Genomic DNA, 22,288 nt, shown 5'->3' with positions numbered 1-22,288 from the left:
TAACACCTCCTTAAGACTTCCTTTTTAAAAATGAATCTGATACTAATTTAATGTACGACTTCCAATAACCAATCTTCTTGCATTTTTCATTGCCATTTACCTTGAACGCCTCTCTTTCTAGTATGAGACATTAACATTGCGCTCTTGTCACAATGAAGCCATGGAAAACTTCGGCTCTTTAATCACACATGTGACAGTCCAGTTGGTTTAAACGCAAGCGTTGGCGTTGTTGCGCTTCTGAATTCGATCCACCTCGTGATTAGAGAAAGTATTTTATATTTTATATAGCTCGTTCTCAGAACAAAAAAGCAGATTCTTTAGTAAAAATGGCCCTTGAATTTTAATTATGTTATATATCAATAATACTAAAATAATGGTTAGAGAATAGAGACTCTTGGGAGAAACTCCTCCACTATGAAATATTTCACGAGGAATTTGACATATTCATCTAATTCTCTTCGGTTGTTAGTAGTAGCAGAGAACCCGAGAAAATCCGTTGCTATGCACAAGTATTTTATTGATCTTATCACTCTAAAAATCCGCTTTACAACCCCTTTTATATATTGTAGTTAGCCTTTCAGTCAAACACAAGGTCTATAATATAACTAACAATTAACAAAAACTTTAGAATTTATAAATTAGTAAACAAATGTTACTAATTTTTCACTAATTACTATTGTGAGGTAGCATAGTTACTGATACTATTCTAAGGTAAGCATAATATCAACGATTTCATCGGCTTCACCATATTTTAAACTTTTAATCAAGTAATCAATTTACTCACAGTTCGTGACAAAAAAAAAGCAAATAGATGAAATGAAATTAAAGAAAGACACGCGTTGATATTCATAAAACAATGGAATGAAAGAAAACAGTTAAGATTCTACAAGAAAGAAAAGAAGGTCCCAAAAACATGACAAATAGATGAAGAAGCAAATGTGACTTGACGTAACGTAGATCTCCATATATACTCCCATCGTTTTGCATGGAGCATGCATGTGTACCGTGCACGTCGTAGACCACACAACTCCTTCATAAAAAGCCCTCTCTCTTCCCATCACCAAACCATCAGAAAATATGAGAAACGAAATTCAAAACGAAACAGCTCAGACTGATCAGACCCAGGGAAGTATGTTTTCTTTTTTCAATTTGTTCCCTTTCCTCCTCCCAATGTTTGAGGTTATCAAGATGGTTGTTGCTTCCGTTGCGTCCGTAGTATATTTAGGCTTCGCCGGTGTAACACTCAGTGGTTCAGCCGTGGCATTAGCCGTATCCACCCCTCTTTTCATCATATTCAGTCCGATTCTCTTACCTGCTATTGCAGCCACTACTGTCCTAGCCGCCGGGCTCGGAGGTAAAAAAGTGGCGGCGGCTCCGGAAGCTTCTCCGGCAGCTTCGCCATCCCTATCTCTGTTGGGCATACCGGAGAGCATTAAACCAAGTAATATTATACCGGAGAGTATTAAACCAAGTAATATTATACCGGAGGGTATTAAACCAAGTAATATTAAGGACAAAATTAAGGATACGATAGGCAAAGTTAAGAATAAGATCAAAGCTAAAAAGGAAGAAAAATCCAAAGGTAAAAGTGAAGATTCTTCCAAGGGTAAAGGTAAATCAAAGGGTGAAGATACGACTACGGATGACGATACGACTACGGATGAAGACAAACACGGAAAGGGAGAGAGTAAACACGGAAAAGGTGAGAGTACACACGGAAAGGGAGGTAAACATGGAAGTGAAGGTAAGCATGGAAGTGGAGGTTCGTCTATGGGTGGAGGTAAACACGGAAGCGGAGGTAAACATGAAACTGGAGGTAAACACGGAAGCGGAGGTAAACATGAAAGTGGAGGTTCGCCTATGGGTGGAGGTAAACATGGAAGTGAAGGTAAGCATGGAAGTGGAGGTGCGTCTATGGGTGGAGGTAAACACGGAAGCGGAGGTAAACATGAAAGTGGAGGTTCGGCTATGGGTGGAGGTAAGCACGGAAGTGGAGGCAAACACGGAAGTGAAGGTAAACACGGGGGTGAAGGCTCTTCTATGGGTAAAAATAGTCTATCCAAGAAGAAAAAGGAATTCCATTATAGAGGTCAAGCTATGGATGCAAGTAGTACAAGTGAAAGTTCAGATGGAAGTTCAGATGGCAGCAGTTCAGATGGAAGTTCACATGGGAGTGGTGGTAAACACATATGAGTAAAAGTAAATTCATGGAAGAATAAAAGACATTGGTGGACCTATTCCAATGTTTAGCATATGATGTCTATTATAGTTATGAATTGTATGGCATTATAAGAAAAAAAAACACTTTTAAAAACTTTTATGTTTATACATGTAATGGTTAAAACTGATTATATGATAAGACAAAAAGACTATTATGATACATTGTATAGTTAAGATATAAAAATAGTATAATGTGGTAACAGTTATTTCAATTCCTAGGACCCGGTTTAATTTTTTTTATTCACACTGAACTTTACGTCTTGTGCTATAGTTTGAATCAGGCCCGACCCATCATATATGGTGCTTAGATCAAAAACATTTATGTACCCTTAACATGGTTAGAACCGGGCACGTATTGGACAATTGAAACATAATTAACAACGACACCATAATTAATATTGAAAATTAATGTCCTCTATCAATCTGCCTGAAGGAGAAGAAAGCGGTTCAACATGTTGCATCTCCGCTGATGGCAGAGGGGCTTGCTATACGCGAAGCACTAATCTTCTGCAGAACCCGGGGAATACAAGCTTGCCGTCTAGAATCCGACTGCTCGCAGCTGATAAGAGCCTTGAACAAGAAGGAACCGATATCGGAGCTTCATGGCGTGCTCTCAGACATTGCTAGCCTGAGCTCCTCACCTTCCCTCTCTGTGTCCTTTGCTTGGATCCCTAGAAATCAAAATGTTGTGGCCGACTATCTAGCTAAATCAGCTCTTTGTATGGTTGATGCCTTGATGGCTCCCACCTAACTCTCTGGTTTTTATATTAATGCAAGTTGTGTTCAAAAAAAAAAAAAAAAGTCCTCTAAAACAAAACTAGAGCTACTATATATTTAGGATTTCAACATATAAAACCATGATGGGAATGACTGATGATGGTTCTCTAACCCTCGACTGGTTTGGTGAAACTTTAGCAACATGAACCCGAGCCGTGCTTGTTAAAGAAAATTTAAAGCATTGGCTTAGGGTATCATTTTATGCAAAATTTATATATAGAGCATATTTTAGAACTTTTATTTTTAACATCATATTCATCTTAGGTTAAATTTGTCTATCTAACAAAATATTAAATACCACACATGCTAATCATGAGTAGCCGATATACGGACCCAATACAAAATACACACATATATAGCTAAGATATATATGAGTTTTACAATGAAACATGCATTTATATATAATACTCCCTCTATTTTAATTTATTTGATGTTTAATTATTATTTTTTTGTAAAATAAGTGATGTTCTTATTAATCTAGATAAAAATTTAATGTTGTTTGAGATTTGTTACCAATTACATAATTGATAATACTACATTTTTTATTGGGTAATTTAGTTCTATCTTTTGTGTAATTAAGATAAATTGTATGGAACTTTACAAGTTCTTAATCTATGTGCATTAATCTTAAACACCTATTAAATTAAATAAAGGGAACACATAATTTGCTATGAAAATAATATGTTTGTTTGAAAATGAATAACCGATCAATTGTTTTTCATTCTATTTATTATGTATTGGAATATGCCTATACTCAAATTTGTTATCGATTCTTTTTTTTTTTATATATATAAAAACCAGATTTCAGTTATTTTTGAAGTTCTTTCCAAAATACATATTTTAGTAAGATATATGTTTGAAGTTTGTTGATAAAAAAAGAGAGAGTAAGATATATGTTTATTGAGTATTCAGTGATTTCCACAAAGTCTATGGTCTATTCTTTTCAAAAAAAGAGTTTGGGATCTAATCTAAAAATAAACTCTATTGGGTATTCCACCTTATAATAATAATAATAATAATAATAATAATAATAATAATAATAATAATAATAATAATAATAATAATAATAATAATAATAATAATAATAATAATAATAATAATAATAATAATAATAAATTTATATTTTGGTCAAAAATAATTGAATTATATAATTAGATATTAGTTTAAAAATGAGGTGAGTCGTTACCATAACTTTCCATAAGTTTCTAAAGATTGTTTAAAAAGTTGATTTTTATTCTTTCTCATTTTCTTTAATAGTTAGAGATTCTTTAAGAACATTTTTAATTGTAAATCTCAAAATGTCAGTTTGTCGTGTTTGAGCTCGTACCAGAAACAAATGAAGGCTCAAAAAACATGACGACTACTACACACATTGAATGGAATATGACGTGACGTTATGTAACGTAGATCTCTATTTGCACCCACTGTTTTGCATGTACAGCTTCATATATAAAATCTATCTCTTCCCACCTCTACCAATGAACAACCATCCAATCTGAGAATATGAGCGAAGAACTCGTTCAACACGAATCTCATTCTCAGGCATCGATATTTAGCCGTTTTTTCAGAATGTTCTCTTTTATCTTCCCATTGCTGAACGTTATAAAGCTTATTATAGCTTCCGTGACCTCCTTAGTCTGCTTAGCGTTTTCTTGTGTGGCACTCGGTGGTTCAGCCGTGGCATTAATCGTATCCACACCACTTTTCATCATGTTTAGTCCAATTCTCGTACCCGCTACTATTGCCACTACCCTCCTAGCCAGTGGGCTCATGGCCGGTACCACCCTCGGACTGACCGGCATAGGTCTCATCATGGGGCTCGTTAGGTAATATTAGACATATTCTAATGAGATCACTAGAGAGTTTTGTTTACATATTATTTGAAAACATTTCAACGTAACTAATAAGAATATGGCACAAGGTTTCAATTATATAATTAACATCTGAAATATATACATTTATGTGATGTGTGATAGGACTGCAGGAGGAGTTTCATTGCTCCAATCACCATTAAGAAAAATCATAGTAAATAGAATTAAAGCAAGACTTGGGGGTGGCGGTGGCGGTTCACGTCTGGCGAGGCTCAAAAAAATCCTGGGATTATTAAACAAGCTCCGTGGTATGGGTGCAGGTGGAGCTGCTGCCCCTGCGGCTGAAGCTGCCCCTGCGGCTGAAGCTGCACCTGCGGCTGAAGCTGCACCTGCGGCTACACCTGCAGCTGCACCTGCGGCTGCACCCTAATTACTTTAAGAATTTATGACTCGTAAACTAAAAGGAAAATAACTTTTTTACTATGTTTTATGTAATAAATTGTTTCTGTAGTAAAAAAATAAAAATATTATGTGTAATGTTTAATTTGCTTAGAATTATAAAAGACTGATACATAGTTGACTGGAAAAATAATGTTAACCATGTACTGTCCATGCACTACATAGATTTAAAATTAGTATAATAAAATATGTAATAATTTATTACATACTGGTGAAAGATTGTCCATGCGCTATGTATGTAATAATTAGTATAACAGTTTGCTTTCAATTGGTGAAGATCGTTTATGAACCAAAAAATGATCATTCTTTCGAAGTTATCTAAAAGAAAGTAAGTTCTTGAAAAAAAGTTTTACTCACTCAGAGTTCATTCATATTCTCCAGAAGCAGAATAAGAAGGCATATAGTTTTGAAAGCAACCATTTGTTGTTCATATGGATGCTGCAGAGTTACCGGTTTGGGTTGGATAATCTTAATTGAGCCTGTTACACCGATGACAAAAAAATATGTAATAATTTATACTTAAATATGTAAATTCATCATTTTATTTTTCAAAGGTGAAATGACACTCGTTCGAAAACGTATAGCGAGACATGTGACATATTCTCAGAATTTGTACTTAGAAAAACATTAATCTTAAACTGAATTATATAAGATTAATAGATTATATACAAATGTTTGAAGAATATATTCATTAGCATTTCATCCCAATTCAGAAAAAATATTGTCAGAAAACTAGATGTTAAAAAGTAAAATGGTACATAACACATTTTTATAACCTGTGTTTAAAGCAAACTTACTTTATGGAGTATATAAAATTTGGTAACAAGTTAATTGCATTCGTCTTGAAAAGACTTTACGATTTGTAATACATTTTATTTGAGGCCGTTGAGGAGGAGAGAAAGAAGGAGAATAAAGCTTTGTTGGTGGCTTTCAAATTTCAATATTGCAAACTTGTAATAGATTTCTTTGGGTAGAAATTCGTTCATCTAAAAATCGGTTTGGTCTTGTTGACTGAGAGTGAGGGAAGGTTGAAAAGAAATTGTGTATATGGGTAAGTTTATGACGGTTTCATGTAATCTTTTAAGGCGGCAAACTAGTTATTTTGCTTTTTAAGGATCTTCTGAAAGATTTGTATGAATCGTTTCCAAATCAGACAACTTTATGGAGATAATATCTTATTAATTAATATATCACTTCAAAATATCTCTTATATATATTAAAAGATAAATATTATATCTACTAATCTAGCAATCCCAATTAATTTCAAAGGTTATGAATCTCATTTAAGTTGAAAGGTTATGACTATTGAAAAGTTGTGACCATTCATATAAGTATCTTTTTAAACTTGAAAAATTGTGACTATTCATATAAGTATATTTTCAAAATAACTATCTTTAAATTGAAATGATGTAACCATTTAAATTGAAAATATGTGACTATTCAAATAGATTTTCAAAATCTATAAATAGCCAATGTCCATGCAGTTTTCAATTATAAGTCTCTTCCACTGATTTTAATGGTAGTAACCAGAGATCTAAATGTATTAAAAACAGAAAGTAAATAAAAAGAGAAAACAACCAGTGCTAGGATCAATGTCAGCCGGAAATCAAAAAAATTGTTTAACAACTGGTTGAAAATAGCCAGTTGAGACTTGAGAGCAAAGAGATGCGTATTAGTGAGAGTGAGATTATGATGATTTGATGGTGCAAAAATAATTGTGAAAAACACAATTATATAGAATTCAACACAATTATTATTTTCTTCTGATATACAGGATTTGTCTCGGTGATTTTTCTTGTTAGTTTTTTGGTACAATTAATTTTCCTAGGATGGATTATATTCTCATAAGGCCTGGAAACAGTGGAGGGAGAATCATCGGAATTCTCTCGCTAAAGCTTTTCTCGCTAATTTGTAAGTTAAATTGATTATGATTGTCAGTAACTTCTTGGAGCATGAAATCATCTTTCCCTTTTATAAATTTCAGTCTCTTGAATCTTCCGGTTAAAATATCATCAAATGGTTTCATGAGGACAACACATGTTCTAATATTTCAACGGTTATAATGTATCTCATTATATTGGTTTGTCTTTGGTCAACTTTTGTGTTCTAATATTTCAACGGTTATGTTCTTCAGTCAAGTATTGTGTTCTTTGGTTTATATGTTATTGTTACTAATCGTACTCTCTAAACGTTGCAAGGCCAAGATGTATGGTGCATGCAACATGATAAAGATCATGCCATAGTTTCACAGAACAACACGACGCTTCCGTAATACATTTGGGAAACGAGGAGACACAACTTTCTAGCCCGCTTATAGATAGAGATCGATAAATTTCCATTCCAGATCCATTACCGAATTTGGGATGCCATATGAGTGTGTAAAATATAATATTTGTAAAGTATTATAATAATGTATTGTAAGATATCTTTGAATTTTTAACTTGTGGTTGCAAGATGTTTTAGTTTATGTTTAATTCTAAGTTTCCATCTGCGTTTAAAATTTGGATCGTATATAATTTTGACTTCTTTACACAAAAAGAAAACGTTATGTAGATAGAAACAGAGACACTGACTAATGATGATTCTTATTGATTTATTTACTTGGTCATGTGAAGAGCGAGGACATGACCGCTGAGATTTGGGTGCACAGCGTCTCGCTGCAACCATTTACACAAGAAGAGTGGACCCCACACCATGAGCAGAGGCCTAACATGACGAGGAAAGGGTCCGTGAGGATCATAGCCGTAAGCAGCGCTGTTGAGCCAATACCAAACACAAAAATCTCCATCCTACAGAACAGAATAGGGATCTCATTCGGGTGTGCGGTAGAAGGTAACATACTTGAAGACAAGCATTCCAAAACTGGTTCACTAAGAGATTAACCATGGCAGCTTTCAGAAAGACAATGAAATGGTGCATCACAGAAGTTGTAAGGGGAAAAGAGGATTACTCAACCGTTTAGCGTGGTAAGAATGTATCTTTTTATAATAAATTTTATAGGTTTTGAAAAATTTATAATTTTGTCTAAGATGTGTTTTTCATTTTAAAAACTGCATAGTATCTTATCGGATTCTCAAAATGTCTGATGTCATATATTTAAAAAAAAAACTTGTATAAGTTTTTAATTAGTAATTGTTTAGTTTATTTTTATATCTATTTTATATGTATTTAAAGAATAAATATCCAAAAATATTTGTATAATTTAAATTTTGGATTATACAAGCAAAATAATTTTGTAACACATATATTTATCCAAAAGCAAATATATAGAATGTGACGTATTTTTTTATAAAATGAGTTTCCGTGCGACATCGCACGGGTTCCTTGCCTAGTATTAAAAAGAAGCATTGTCATTTAATATTTTCACACTACATTGGATATATGGCAGCTTAACTTCGATTTTAATTTGAGTATGCTGATGTGTTAGTTTCACAATTAATTAACAATTAATGCGTTCACATACTATTTTTTTTTAATTCTACCGCATACAATTTAATGTGTTTTCACTAATTATTATTTTTAATCATTTCATTTTTAGTTTTTGCATTTTTAACCTTTGTATTAGTGAACTGAAATTTTTTTCGTGCAGCTATTGAATAATATCATTTTGAAAGAAATAAATTAAAAAATTATTAAGACTCACGTCAACTAAAATGCTGGAATGAAAATGTTTTAGAAATTGAAAGTTTTATATATTGCCGAACTTAGCCATGGTTGAGGCTTATGTATACAAATACAGTAAATAATTATGATTAGTTATGAATTAAAGAAATTGAGGTAAAAAAACCCACACACAAAGTCAAATTTTTAGTTAAGCCAAATATTGTTTTTCTTTACGGAATTTTCATACCAGACCAAAAATTAGAAACAGAATCAGATTGCAAGAAAAAGTCCGGAATCAGAAAAGTTTTAAAAGAAACGAAAATTTGTGAAATCAGTTGAAAACACAATTTAGGTGCTGAGTGAAAATATCACATTATTTTCCACGCAACTCTAACACTTTTCACTCGATTGTATTGTGTTTTTATTATATTTACAAAGAATGTTTTATAAAAAAATACATGTTATTGGTTTTAGGCTTCATCAATTTTGCAACATGCTCAAACATATTAACATGATTCCCAACAATTTTATTTTTATTTTTAAAGTATATTCCAAGAATTATGTATGTTAAATAAACCGAGAATGTTTGTTTTACATTTATTTTATTTTGCTTTATATTAGTAGAAAAAGTAAGTGTGGGTAAAACATCTGGATCCCGAGAACCGAACTATACTAGATTTAAAAGCAATACTAAACACAAACTAAAACTGATTAAGTACTCAGATGGATCTAAATGTTTAATATCTATATAACCAGATCCGAATCTAATCCAAATTAAAATATTTTAGATACCTAAAATATATAAATCACAATTATACATTTCAATTTGTTAACTATTTTAAATTTTATATCTATTAGATATTCAAAAATATGAAAATATCTAAAATTATCAGTATAGCCACAAGTAAATATCTAAAAATAATAAAAAATGTTCAAAATACTGAAAATATTTATTTGTTCTCTATCCAAATATTTAAATTGAACTAATTTTTATGTAAATTTAAATACTTAGTTTTACAATATTCAAATTTTTATGTTTTATATTATTTTATTTTAATATTTAGTATGTTTGGATTTTTGTTAAAAAAATACATAATTAAAATGGGTATCTGAACTCAAATCTGAACCGAATCCGCAATGATTCGAACCAAATCCAAACCAAAATTTATTAATATCCGAATACGATTTAAATTTCTAAACCTAAAAATTCAAAATCTGAATAGATTAACTGAATCCGAACGGATATATGAATGTTCATCCTCAGAAAACTATACAACAAATCTCTTAGTTCAATATACAATAAATAATCTAATAAACAATTTAATTTCGCGTTATATGTCTGGATTACTGCCTAGTTTCTAGTAAAGTGTTTGGAAATAAGAAAATTTCTTAAACGAAACTGTTTGTCTCGTATTTTCTGTAAACACTCAATATGGCTGAATTAAAATCCGTGGTTAGATCGCAATTATCTCGAACTATTGCAAAAAACTGCATCCTCGGATCTATCTACCTGAAGGATTTGGTTTAGGCCCTTTAGGGTGTTCTAACCGTAAACATGACAAGTAACGTTTGAGCTTTGACAAGAAAGAAAAGAAGGCTAAAAACATGACAACCTACGCCTACGCGCGCGCGCGCACACACACACAAAAGAAGAGAATATGACGTGACGTAATGTAACGTAGATCTCTTACTTACTCACGTCGTTGTACATGTAGACTACACAACTCCATAAAATCCGTTTCTTCCCTCCACCACCACCAGTCATCCAAATCCAACATTAATTTTTCACAAAATGTTATCTTTTTTCAGCCCATTGTTGGATGTTATCAAGGTTGTTGTTGCTTCCGCGACTTCCGTTGTCTTATTTCTCTTTGCGGGTCTAACACTCTCCGGTTCAGCCGTGGCATTAGTTGTATCCACACCGCTTTTCCTCATATTCAGTCCAATTCTTGTTCCCGCCACTATAGCCACTACTCTCCTAGCCTCTGGGCTCACGGCCGGTGCCACCCTCGGAATCACCGCCATTAGTCTCATCATGGGGCTCATCAAGTAATATTAAGAAAATTCTTTTGAAATTAACTCGAGATTTTGCTTATTCATGACGTAGTAGCCTTTGGCCAAGCCTTCCGGTATCAGATTAGACAAATAATTAGAAGCCACACCTTTGAATGTGATTATAGCTTGTGATGATTTTGATTTCTGAGGGTTCGACTAGCTGCCCACATCCAAAACAAATAGAAATTTAAATTTTTGTTCAGTTGTCTTTCTCCTTGTGTCTAATTAGGTTCCTTTTTACATACTACCACAAATTTACCTTTTGAATTAATTGAACCTTATTGCTGCTACGACACTTTTTTTTATTAAAGTTAAATGATTAGCTGTCTTTTCACTGGCAACCTCTGTGTGTGATTTATAGGACAGCGGAAGGAAGTTCGTTGGCACGGTTAGCCCAAACACCATTGAAACTGTTTAAGTTTTCAGGTGGATTTGGAGGATCATGGGGAGGAAAATCATTTTCTGGAACATTTGGAAATAAAGGATCTCAATCGTCCGGAAATATCCCAGGATGGTTAAAAAATCTACTCAATGGTATACCAGCGGGTGGAGCGGTACCCGCAGCAGGAGAAGCTGCACCTGCACCCGCGGCAGGAGGAGCTGCACCTGCACCCGCGGCACCCCCAGGATAAGGGAAATTAGCCGAGCTTGTCCAAACATATAGCATATACTAATTTTGTATCAATTATAGATTTTATCAAATTAAAAGGAAAAAGTCTTCTTATTAATACGTTCTATGTAATGATGAAAAATATGTGGCTACATATATATATGTATGGATAATTTCCTGAGCTCTAATAAGACACAAAGTACAGAAGATCAAGAATCAGTTTACATGCTTGGAGAAATAACTCTTTTTGCGACATTACAAGTAATCATTACAACTGGATTTATACCATATTCATGTCATGTCATGATGTCAAGATCTCTCATCCCTCGTTTTGGTCTTCGTCTGGATTATAACAAAATCCACTTTATTCATTGGTCTTTTATACATTTAATCGACCAACGCTGAGATCCAATCTATATGTGACAAATTCAAATCCAAATCGGACGGCTCATAATGATCATCCACAATGCTCATCCCACTCCAACACTTCAACAGCCTCTCCTCGTTTATATCTAACTCACTTTCCCCGCTTTTCACCGGAGACTGCCACGTGTCAAAGTCTTCACCGTCTTCTCTTATCCCCACACCATCGCCGTTTCTGCCTCTTGCCACCGTCGTCCTCACCGGTCTATACGCATACCTGCACCTATGTTTTCCCTCAGATTGCCGGAGCTGCTCCGGCGCATGAGCAAAGAAACACACTTTCCTCTGGCACATGTTTCCGGCGTTGCATGCGCGCGTCCGGTAACGCGCCGGGTGGAGCCAGTACTCGAACACACCGTGTGCGAACTCGCAGGTGTCGCCACGGTGACATGCACCATTTCGGAAAGCCGGACATGCAACGGCGCAGTAACTGTAACGGCGAGGATCACGGCGAGTGGCTTTCTCACCACGGTGAGCGTATGGACACTCCGTCCAGTCGTGGCTGCGAGTTCGAGGACAACGTTTGATCTTGTAAGCGTACATGCGGAACTCATCTGAACTGTAGATCACATCGTCGACGGTCGGGAGAGGAGGGTCGATCTCGTAGGCTCCTGCATTGCCAGGTTTGCTTACGATGTACCCTAAAGTAGGAAACTGCGGCTCCCCGATGTCGTAGAATGTCATCGGATTTACACTCTTCAACATTTTCTCTTTACAGTGATCGAAGAAATTTTTTTTTGGGGGGGGGGGGGGGGGGCTAATACATATTATTTGGAAATGAAAAAAAAGAACTATAGAGATTTCATCTTAGGTATAACATTTAAAATTTAGAAACTGAAACGGGATTTTATAGATGGAAAAACGAAATGATGAGAAGATTTTTAATGGTTTTACCCTATGTAAAGTTTTTGATATGAAAAACGCCAAACCCATATATTAAACGTTACAGTTAATTTTTGTGACATGAACATATATACTGTAATGTTCAAAAAAAAAAAAAAAAAAAACATATATACTGTGGGTTGTCAAAAAAAAAAAGGAACATATATACTGTAGAAGAATTTCTTAACGGCCAGTCGGCAACGGAAGAGGGTTAAAGAAACGATTTCGATAATCTTTTCAAATACGTCTAAAAATTATGCCGTCATATACTACTGTTGATCAATGTTTCTCTTTTTGAGAAACGCTTATCAACGTTAAGATGATATCGAATATAATTTTAAATATTTGGCAATGGTGTTCTGATTTTGGTGTTGTTGAACCGTGAGTAATAAGTAATCAGTGTACATGGTAAAGAGTGAAAAACATTAGAAAACACACGAGTGGTTAAAATTGCATGTGAAGGCACACGTGTAAATGATAATCAGATGAGCTTATATAATAATAATTAAAGAGGAGAGGAGCACCATCTGGCACAGGTGTTGAGAGACATCCTTTATATCCTCGACAGCCGTTTCTGTTTTGCAAACTTGGTAGGTTGAGAAATAATTTATTATATGAGGTTTTCCAATATTTATATTTTATAGTCGTTTGTCAAAGAAATCACATTTAAGTAGGAGATGATACCACAGGAATTAGCTTGTTCCACCAAAATGTAGCTTAATTTATTTTTCCTAATTAATAAAGTCACTTTAATTAATTCTTTTTTCTTCTTCTGAATATTCACTTTAATTGTTTTAGACTGTAGATTCTATAAACCGACGGTTTGTTCTAAGCAATTAAAACTAGTATATGTCAGCTAGCCTGTTTTGTTTGGTAAGATGTATTATTTGTTTTTTCGAAAAAGGTCAAATACATGCAGCGTCGTCAGTTTTAAAACTTTTGTAATCGTTTCATGATTTTACATTTTAATTTTATTCTTGTTATTGATTCCAAACTAACACAAAAGTATGAAAATCAATTTTTTTCTTGTAAAATCATTCTGTTCAAAATCAATTGATTCTCTAATCTTTAAATATGTTCGACAGAGAGATACAATTAGATGCTTGTATTTTTTTTTTTTACTAAACTCCGATAAAACATTTATACATATAAAAAGCTGATACATTTGTTATTATATATTTTTTTAAATAACATATTATATTTATATAAAACCGGCCCGAACCGGTTCGATTACAATGCTTGTATATATTTCGGTGTCAGTGAGTTTGGGAATAGGGAAGGAAATGCTTTGATTTCATTAAAACAGTATTTATGGCATTACAATTTAACACACATATATATATTGCATGCCTCTGATCTCTATAATGTCCACGTTATCACACAGGCTAAAGGAACGAGGACATGAACTGTGTTATATAGATCGCGTACGTAGCAAACCAAACTAGTCTTTCTTCCTGTTACACTTGACCAACGTGCTATTACTCGATCAGTCCTTTTTTTTTAACTCGATCAGTCCTTGATTCTAAGAGTGTCAATGAACCTTTCCCCTTGAGAGATGTCATTCTTGACAAGAAAATCAAGAAAATCGTTAAAGCTGCTCTCTCTGTACCGAGCCGGATTTTCATTGTTAACCAACTGGTATGGTACACTCATTTTATCGTCCATACCCAAACTATGCAAGCTCGCGAGGGAGATTCTCGTCTTCTCTTCATTTAAAGTAACTTTGTGAATGACGCTCTTGTATAATCCATTGCTTAGCACTTCCACATGGTCACCGATGTGGACCTAATAATAAAGCAGTACAAAAACAGAGTCCTGTTTATTAACAAAAACAATCAAAAATAAATAAATAGCTTTCGGTTAAAGTATGATCATAATTCCGCTGTTTTTTTTTTTGTTAAGGCCTAAACCGAAATAACTGAAACACATGAGCCCGGTTGTCGGTATAATTAACGTAGTGTCCATCGGTTTAGATATAAACCGATGTCGTTGGAACGTACCTTGAGTACACCTTTGACTTCTGGTACAAGAACCCAGCGGCCAGAGCCACCGTGAGCCGACGGATGAAAGATCTCGAGACCGGTTAAGTTTTGTAGAAGGATGGTGATGCAACTGTAGTCTGAATGCGGCGGCAGGCCTAGCGCCGCCGTAGGGTCCGGACACGGTGGATAACAGTTGACGGCCATGACTTGCATGCCGTTTTTGTCCATCCGGGACGACAGGTTGTCTCTTCCTAGTCCTAGGCTCTCCGTTATCGCTCCCATTATCTCGAGAGATAGACTCCTCACTTCTTCGCAAAACTTTCCCATTTTTTCCCTAAAATACGAAATCGTAAATAAACACATATGCTAGATACGATAGCCAATCAACTAAAAAGAAAACATAAGGTACCTATGTAATAGACAAGGTCGCTCTGAGAAGAAAAAACGTAAAACAAAACGGTAAATAAGAAATGTCTTTTTTTTTGGTAAAGATGGATTTGTATAATTATGCACGCTTATACAATTTCTCAATCAATAGTCTAATAATAATAGTCTAATCAACAAAAGAAATACATATGCTACCTATGTGATAGACGAGGTCGGTCTGAGAAAGAAAAATAACGTAAAACAAAACGGTAATAAGAAATGTCTTTTTTGGTAAAAATGGATTTGTAGAATTATGTACGTTTATACAATTTCTCAATCAATAGTCTAATACATTACCGAAGAAGAAAAACATAGCAAAATAGTTCCAAAAATGACGGGAAGTATGATACTATGACGGATATTTATACGAAAATGATGGAAAATTATCAAAATGATGTAGTATTAAATAAAACCTGTATTCGGGTGGGTTTTGAGGCCAGAGGTGAATCCAACGGTGAAGTGGATGTGCATAGTGCTTCAGAAATATCCTCCAGAACTGAATCTTGTCCAAACCGTCCTTGATACTCGTAGTGTACCGAACCGGTGCATACACATCGTTCGACATAAACTTCTTTTTCTCCTTCGCCGGCAGCTCGAAGAAGCCGTGCGCAACCTCCAACGCATCGTCTAGTATGTTCTGGTTGATTCCATGGTTCACTATCTAAGTATATAAAACGAACAAAGAATAAGACGGAAAAAATGAATCAGTTTGGGAGGAGAACAGAGAAATCTTGATTTCAAAGAAAATTTACCAAAAAAATCCGTTTAAACCGGATTTGCCCCGGCATATGACAGCTAATATTTATTTTTGCAATGAGAGAGCAGATATTTTGACCGACTATAAGAGAGCTGACAATGTGACGTGGTTTTAAAATCTTAGTTAGCCAGCATCCACTGGGTGGAATATATCTTATAAACCACACGAAAATATATGAGCAAAATATTTCCACAGAATAATAACTTGTTTATGACAATTTGTTTCGGGACGAAAAACTCAATTCTACGACTTTGCATATATTATATGAAGATATATAGCGTACTTGAAAAAACCCGAAACGCTGACAAGCTGAACTTAGCTCTTGAATAACCCCTCGACGCTCATCATCGCTGCTTTTCAAGCGAGAAATATCGATCGTTGGTACGATTTCAGAATTTGAGTCGAGCGCATCACGTGGCTCGTAGGAAGGTGGGACAGCGTAACAATCTGGCACATACGGTAAACTCCTCTCCTGTGCAGAATTATCCATTTTGAATGTACTTGAACTCTCACCTTTCTCATTCTCCATTGTTGAGTTTTGAATTCAATGTTGAGAAATGGTTTGATAATATGGAAAACTATAAATCGAAGTGCGTGTGACTCCTCTATATATATGGTTTTGTAGCCGTCAGATGAGTAATGGTATTCGGAGTTTTACTAAACATGTGACGGTCGAATTCAAAACTGGCATATGTAACTGTCAAATGTGTATGTGTACCAAACTACCAATACAATATCATTATGAATATTCATGTGCCGTACATAATATAAGTGACCAAATACAGATGTGACGGGGGGCATTATTACGATGTTGGGACGATATAGTATAGCACATAGGATTTATTTAATGGATATTTCAATCCCATTCACTGAACTATATATAAAAGAACAACGAAAAACTTTCAGCAGAAAAATCATCCTCTTGTCCGGATTTTAAGCCTTAGTAAATACGTTGAATACTATAATAAGTCCAGCATGTCAACATAGAGTTGTATGCAGGGGAGAAGGTAGAATTTTGATTCTGTGTGCATTATGAATAAGGAAAATATAAAAGGTAATGAACTGAGAAACTGTGGGTGCAAAACATGATTTTACCATGTGCAGAGATTGTAGATCCTAAAATCTACTTTGATAATGATCGAGAGTTTAATCTAGGGAAGATAAAATGATGTGGGCAACAATATCTTTAGAACACAACGATGTAATCAATTTCCAGTAGGTAAAAATAGATTTTATTGATGAATAAGGGTGAATACAATAAATGAAATGAGATCGAACGTTACAAGTGAGATCGATAAGAGAAAAGACTTAAAGCTAGGTGAAAACAAGGTCGATGTATGGGTGTAGCTCTCTCTAAGGTTTTCAACGTGTTCTTCTTTGTATCCATCGATCTCTTCTTATAGTGGGTAGATTCCGCAATCTTCGCAATCACTCCGCGATCTCCGGCTCCTTGAATCGATTTATTCATGCTCGTCAGAGTCGGGCTTCTTCGTTGGTCGCGTAGCCCAAGTCAGTCAGGCCCAATAATTTAATTGATCGAAATTGGGTCCAGAGATGATATAGTTATATAGCCTTGTGTGAGGTCTAGGTCAAATGCATTGCGCCGGTTCCTTCATGCAATGGGAAATTTCGCCTTTTCTAGTTAACGAACCTTATGACCCTATAAAGTTTAGGACAAAAAGTATGTATGATGTCACTGACATCAAAAAGACCATGATAGAATAGTAATTTTTAACAGTTACTTAGAACAATTATCTAACGTTACTTAATAACACATTAGACAACTAGCTAGTAGTGTTACAAAAAAAAAACTAGCTAGTATGAAAAGAAAATAAACATTATAGAGTGCTTTCTAGTAAATATTATTTTAGCAAATTTAGAAGTTTGTATACTCTCATCAACTTCTATAACTTCCCAATCGGTAGATAAAACTTGCAAATACAAAAAGTTGGTTATCATATTATAAAATTAGAAATTATATTTTAGGACAAAACAATTGCTTTCTCTCAGTTGTAAAAACCTCGACTGTATTATAAATTTGGGGAATTTTCATATTTACCACTTTGTTGATTCCATTATTTATGTTTACCATAACTTAAGAGACATCTTCAAAAATACCTCATGTTCAAAAATTCACAGCTAGACGCCCGTCTAATCGTTGTTCGGATCTTAGCCGTCACGATTTTATCCTATTCGGTACAAAAAATCGCTAGCCAATTAATCGGTCCATTGAACCTGATTAATCGGTCCATTATTTGGTTAATCGGTTCAACTCAAAAAAGGAATTGTAAACTATGAAGATATTTTTAGAGCCTACTAAAAAATCCAAATACTTGACTGAGTCTCAACCACGAAAAAGACTATATAGATGACAATTTCACCTCTTTTCCTTTCACTCACCGATGTGGGACTTTTGTACAGCTTGATTTATAATTGAAAAAAGACTAATAATCGAAAATAAATAAAATACACTGCTAGGAAGCAAAGACTGGTTGATTGGCATCAGTACAAGGGTCCCTGCCACTAGGAGAGGTCAACTTGATTGTTCAATTTCACATATATTAATATATACACATATAATTATAATAAAAGTACAAAAACCATGTTCCAATTAATCTCTGCTTAATCTCTATTTTTTTGGTAATTCGCTAGGTTCGAGGTTGCCACACGACTAGCGTTTAGCGTAGTTCCGAACGTGAAAAATACTTTCTTCATTAAGAGACAAAAAAACTCTTATATTCTTGATGTCTCTATATATAAAAAATAATTATTTAAATAAATAATAAATTATACTTTTTCAAATTTAAATTTTTTATTTTTTTTTGAATATTATTTTCAAATTTTCTTTTGGGAAATTCGAAAAATATTTTTGAAGCTATTTAAAAAAATTAAAGTATTTATTTATATATTTATTAAAATCTTAAATTTCACATTCCAAAAATTCTACCACACCCTTAAATCTACATTAGTTACCCTAGAATTATAATATATTTTTTCTCTTTAAAAGTGACGATAAAACTGGTTAAAATAACATAAAAAGTAGTATTATGAATATAGTATTTTTGACAATTTTTTTTATAATTTTTATACTAAAAGTCAATAGTTTTGTAGTATTCATTTTATGCATTTAAAAAGGAGTTACTTGAGCGATTCTCTGGATGCATGTTAGGTGTGTTTGGTTAAGAGAAACACTCCCGATTAGTCGAGAAGTTCAACACCCCAATTCAATACAAATTCCAATCCCAAGCGAGTGTTTCCAAAAGATGAGAAATGGTGCATAATAATTAATAAACATACATATATTATACTTAACCTGTGATAATAATATAATTTTACTCTTTTTGTTTAAGACCACTAGTTCAAAAAAAATTTCGTTTCTAATTGTATTATGTTTAGCATAGCTGTTTTTACCATGTTCCATTTGAACTACTTGTCCGATGCCATCATAAAGATCTAGATTTAGCCATTTAGGGTTGTGGAATTTACCTAACAACAACACAGACATCCTATGAATTATGAAACAGAAACACGAAAACATCGTTAAGAAAATAAAATGCAAAGGCCAGGTAACAAAGCAGATCATAGATATGTTATGGTGGTTGAGATATTAGGTTATCCACCAATGAGCAGCCTTATATAACTTATACCCTAGACACACATATATTTACAGTCACACATATATGCATCTATAAAAGAATAACAAATACACGAAAACAAAAACTCAACTTATTGAAAAACATAAGGTTGCGTGAGTTATGGGGAAGACGTCGACGATTCTATTTCTATTCTATCTCTGTATCATCTTTGGGATTTCAGTGATAACAAGATGCAATGCAACGACATACTTTGTGGGAGATACCTCTGGTTGGGACATAAGCTCCGATCTTGAATCCTGGACTTTAGGCAAGAGATTCTCTGTTGGTGATGTTCTAAGTAAGTATCAAATACTCACATCCATCGACCGTCTCAAAACACGCAGTCATTAGTTAACCATTTCACATTATTAAGATTCGAAATTAACTATGACTTTGTTTCACGAATCCCCTAATTAATTACTTTAGTTAATATTTTACACCAATCCGTTTTTCACATTATACTTTATAATTTGTTTTTTTTTTCACATTTCATGATTGCTACGTAATTGATTTACACTTATGAAAATGCATTACGTCTAATTATAATTGCTTGAATCTATCTATCACGGCAAGTGTTCCAATACTCATCGACGCATAGTGTCTACGAAGTGGCAAAAGACAACTTCCAAAGCTGCAACTCTACAGACCCGATCCGTACTTTCACAAATGGGAACACGACCGTAGCTCTGTCCAAACCGGGAGACAGGTTCTTTCTCTGCGGTAATCGTCTCCATTGCTTCGCTGGTATGAGGCTACAAGTCAATGTCGAAGGCAATGGCCCATCTCCGTCCCCTGTGGGAGCTCCCGGAGCTGCTCCCGTAGGAATTCTTCAACCGTCTTCTAAGAAGAATAACCCTCCGACCGGCGTTGCTACTAGCTCGGCTCCCCATGTTGGTGGCTGCGGTGGAAGGGTTAGTATAGGGACTGTTATATATCTGATGGTTTTTGGTTTTCCATTGTTATGGACTTATATATTGAGTAACAACTAAAATAAGAGTTTTCAGTATACAATGCATGCACACATATATGTACTGGTTCGATTATGTGAAACTTTGGTTTGGTTTGGTGTAATTTTGGATTAAAAAAATACTAATTGGATTACATATACTTTACACATTAATTTTGTTTTCATTTTATTTTAATACTAACTGGATTACATATACTTCACACGTTAATTTTATTTTCATTTTTAAATACTTTTTCCTATTTGGATAAATATAATAGAAAAATTGGTTTGATTTCGACTCAACTTTATTTGGTTCGGTTTAGCGAGCAACTCGCCAATTCTAATCGTGACCGCCACTAAAACGCAAACGCGCCTTACAAGAAGCCCCGTGTTCCGTTTCGCTGCCTCTCTGTCTGAATTTTATCCTTTCTCGTGTCCTTTCTTCCTCCTCTCTCTCTAGAAAATTCTCAATGAACATACTGAACAGGTTCGGTTTAGGATCAGGCGGGCAAACGAGTACGGATCCGTCTCCGATCGCTCAAGGACCCGACGACGACACTCCGGCGCCGGGAAACCACTTTGCCCAATTCGCGGCCGGATGCTTCTGGGGCGTGGAGCTGGCGTTTCAGAGGCTCCCGGGGGTGACTCAGACAGAGGTTGGATACACACAAGGGATCACCCACAATCCTTCGTACGAGGACGTCTGTTCCGAAACCACGGGACACGCCGAGGTCGTCAGGGTTCAGTACGATCCCAAAGACTGCACCTTTGAGTCTCTCCTTGACTTGTTCTGGTCCAGGCATGATCCCACCACCTTGAATCGCCAGGTACGTTGTACGCTCTTGGTGGGTTTCTCCTAACTTGGTTAAAAAGTCAAACTTTGACCTGTTGGTGATTGGTTGAAGTTGTAAAGGTTCAGACTTTTTTGGTTCTTGTGTTCTGAAATTGAGATGGTTATGTGATCGCTTAATTAATTGTTTGGTGGATTTATAGACATGTAGACAAGTGTTACTATCACATAACCTTCTTTGGTTTAAGTACTCTATTTTATAGATAGCTTATTTTTATGCTACAATTGATTACTTTGGCTGATGACTTAAACTGTGAGTCAGGGAAATGATGTGGGAACCCGATACCGATCTGGGATCTACTTCTACACACCAGAGCAGGAGAAACTAGCGCGGGAGTCACTAGAACGTCACCAGCAGAAAATGGAGAGGAAGATCATGACTGAGATCTTGCCAGCTAAGAAATTCTACAGAGCCGAGGAGCAGCAGCAGCAGTATCTGTCCAAGGGTGGAAGGTACGGCATGGGGCAGTCCTGTGCCAAAGGCTGCACCGACCCAATCCGCTGCTACGGCTAAAAACCTGAGCTCCTCTGCTTCTGAGGATGTTATAAACTTTTGTGTAAAAGCTATGTAACGCATAATTTACCGTTTGTTGATGTTTCTCAAATTGTTGGATGATAAGAGAATCTTATGGACGAAATAAAAATTCCAACGGATATAGCCAATGTGCTAGTTGCAGGGCACTTGGTTTCTTATTTGTCCATTTGTGCATGGTTGTATTCATCATGTAAGACCATTTGTAATGTATTTAGCTATTTTTCTCTAAAATAATTTTTTTATAAGAAATAGAATATAATATACTCCAATATATTCTTCTAGATGTATCATTTTCCAAATACTGAGTAAAAACAGAG

General features: G+C 34.8%; 7 protein-coding genes across 7 annotated transcripts; 5 read left to right on the top strand and 2 right to left on the bottom strand.

Moving 5' to 3' along the window:
- The first annotated feature begins 1,016 nt into the window (after positions 1-1,016).
- Positions 1,017-2,293, top strand: LOC106419230 (oleosin-B4). The gene is given in 1 exon segment (NM_001315673.1): positions 1,017-2,293. A coding segment is annotated over 1 exon segment (1,116 nt). The 5' UTR covers positions 1,017-1,077; the 3' UTR covers positions 2,194-2,293.
- A 2,162-nt stretch (positions 2,294-4,455) lies between these two features.
- LOC106419374 (oleosin-B2-like) lies at positions 4,456-5,537 on the top strand. The gene is made up of 2 exons (XM_013860147.3): positions 4,456-4,823; positions 4,974-5,537. Exons 1-2 carry the CDS (start codon positions 4,501-4,503, stop codon positions 5,236-5,238), a joined length of 588 nt encoding a protein of 195 aa, XP_013715601.2. The 5' UTR covers positions 4,456-4,500; the 3' UTR covers positions 5,239-5,537.
- Positions 5,538-10,589: 5,052 nt separating this feature from the next.
- LOC106419375 (oleosin-B2-like) lies at positions 10,590-11,726 on the top strand. The gene is made up of 2 exons (XM_013860149.3): positions 10,590-10,919; positions 11,287-11,726. The coding sequence occupies exons 1-2, from the start codon at positions 10,663-10,665 to the stop codon at positions 11,555-11,557; spliced, it is 528 nt and encodes a 175-aa protein (XP_013715603.2). The 5' UTR covers positions 10,590-10,662; the 3' UTR covers positions 11,558-11,726.
- Positions 11,727-11,740: 14 nt separating this feature from the next.
- LOC106419132 (zinc finger CCCH domain-containing protein 54-like) lies at positions 11,741-12,728 on the bottom strand. The gene has a single exon (XM_013859889.3). The coding sequence runs from the start codon at positions 12,661-12,663 to the stop codon at positions 11,923-11,925; it is 741 nt and encodes a 246-aa protein (XP_013715343.2). The 5' UTR covers positions 12,664-12,728; the 3' UTR covers positions 11,741-11,922.
- A 1,369-nt stretch (positions 12,729-14,097) lies between these two features.
- LOC106419376 (flavanone 3-dioxygenase 3-like) lies at positions 14,098-16,924 on the bottom strand. The gene is made up of 4 exons (XM_013860150.3): positions 16,289-16,924; positions 15,662-15,909; positions 14,841-15,156; positions 14,098-14,625 (listed from the first exon to the last, which is right to left on the bottom strand). Exons 1-4 carry the CDS (start codon positions 16,532-16,534, stop codon positions 14,350-14,352), a joined length of 1,086 nt encoding a protein of 361 aa, XP_013715604.2. The 5' UTR covers positions 16,535-16,924; the 3' UTR covers positions 14,098-14,349.
- A 2,731-nt stretch (positions 16,925-19,655) lies between these two features.
- Positions 19,656-20,825, top strand: LOC106419377 (mavicyanin). Its single transcript, XM_013860151.3, has 2 exons — positions 19,656-19,938; positions 20,214-20,825. Exons 1-2 carry the CDS (start codon positions 19,761-19,763, stop codon positions 20,627-20,629), a joined length of 594 nt encoding a protein of 197 aa, XP_013715605.1. The 5' UTR covers positions 19,656-19,760; the 3' UTR covers positions 20,630-20,825.
- A 135-nt stretch (positions 20,826-20,960) lies between these two features.
- Positions 20,961-22,137, top strand: LOC106419378 (peptide methionine sulfoxide reductase A3). Its single transcript, XM_013860152.3, has 2 exons — positions 20,961-21,413; positions 21,699-22,137. Exons 1-2 carry the CDS (start codon positions 21,057-21,059, stop codon positions 21,948-21,950), a joined length of 609 nt encoding a protein of 202 aa, XP_013715606.2. The 5' UTR covers positions 20,961-21,056; the 3' UTR covers positions 21,951-22,137.
- Positions 22,138-22,288: the final 151 nt, after the last annotated feature.

This window comes from Brassica napus, chromosome A10 (genome assembly GCF_020379485.1).
Source record: "Brassica napus cultivar Da-Ae chromosome A10, Da-Ae, whole genome shotgun sequence".
NCBI classification, from domain to species: Eukaryota; Viridiplantae; Streptophyta; class Magnoliopsida; order Brassicales; family Brassicaceae; genus Brassica; species Brassica napus.
The sequence above is the reverse complement of the archived record's forward strand: the minus strand, read 5'-3'. Positions and strand labels throughout refer to the sequence as shown.

Coding starts and splice junctions, on each gene's coding strand:
- LOC106419374 (XM_013860147.3), top strand. CDS start 4,501: ATGAGCGAAGAACTCGTTCAACACGAATCTCATTCTCAGGCATCGATA. Junction 4,824..4,973: donor CTCATCATGGGGCTCGTTAG/GTAATATTAGAC, acceptor GATGTGTGATAG/GACTGCAGGAGGAGTTTCAT.
- LOC106419375 (XM_013860149.3), top strand. CDS start 10,663: ATGTTATCTTTTTTCAGCCCATTGTTGGATGTTATCAAGGTTGTTGTT. Junction 10,920..11,286: donor CTCATCATGGGGCTCATCAA/GTAATATTAAGA, acceptor TGTGATTTATAG/GACAGCGGAAGGAAGTTCGT.
- LOC106419132 (XM_013859889.3), bottom strand. CDS start 12,663: ATGTTGAAGAGTGTAAATCCGATGACATTCTACGACATCGGGGAGCCG.
- LOC106419376 (XM_013860150.3), bottom strand. CDS start 16,534: ATGGAGAATGAGAAAGGTGAGAGTTCAAGTACATTCAAAATGGATAAT. Junction 15,910..16,288: donor AGCGTTTCGGGTTTTTTCAA/GTACGCTATATA, acceptor TTATATACTTAG/ATAGTGAACCATGGAATCAA. Junction 15,157..15,661: donor CAAAACCCACCCGAATACAG/GTTTTATTTAAT, acceptor TTCGTATTTTAG/GGAAAAAATGGGAAAGTTTT.
- LOC106419377 (XM_013860151.3), top strand. CDS start 19,761: ATGGGGAAGACGTCGACGATTCTATTTCTATTCTATCTCTGTATCATC. Junction 19,939..20,213: donor CTCTGTTGGTGATGTTCTAA/GTAAGTATCAAA, acceptor TATCACGGCAAG/TGTTCCAATACTCATCGACG.
- LOC106419378 (XM_013860152.3), top strand. CDS start 21,057: ATGAACATACTGAACAGGTTCGGTTTAGGATCAGGCGGGCAAACGAGT. Junction 21,414..21,698: donor CCACCACCTTGAATCGCCAG/GTACGTTGTACG, acceptor ACTGTGAGTCAG/GGAAATGATGTGGGAACCCG.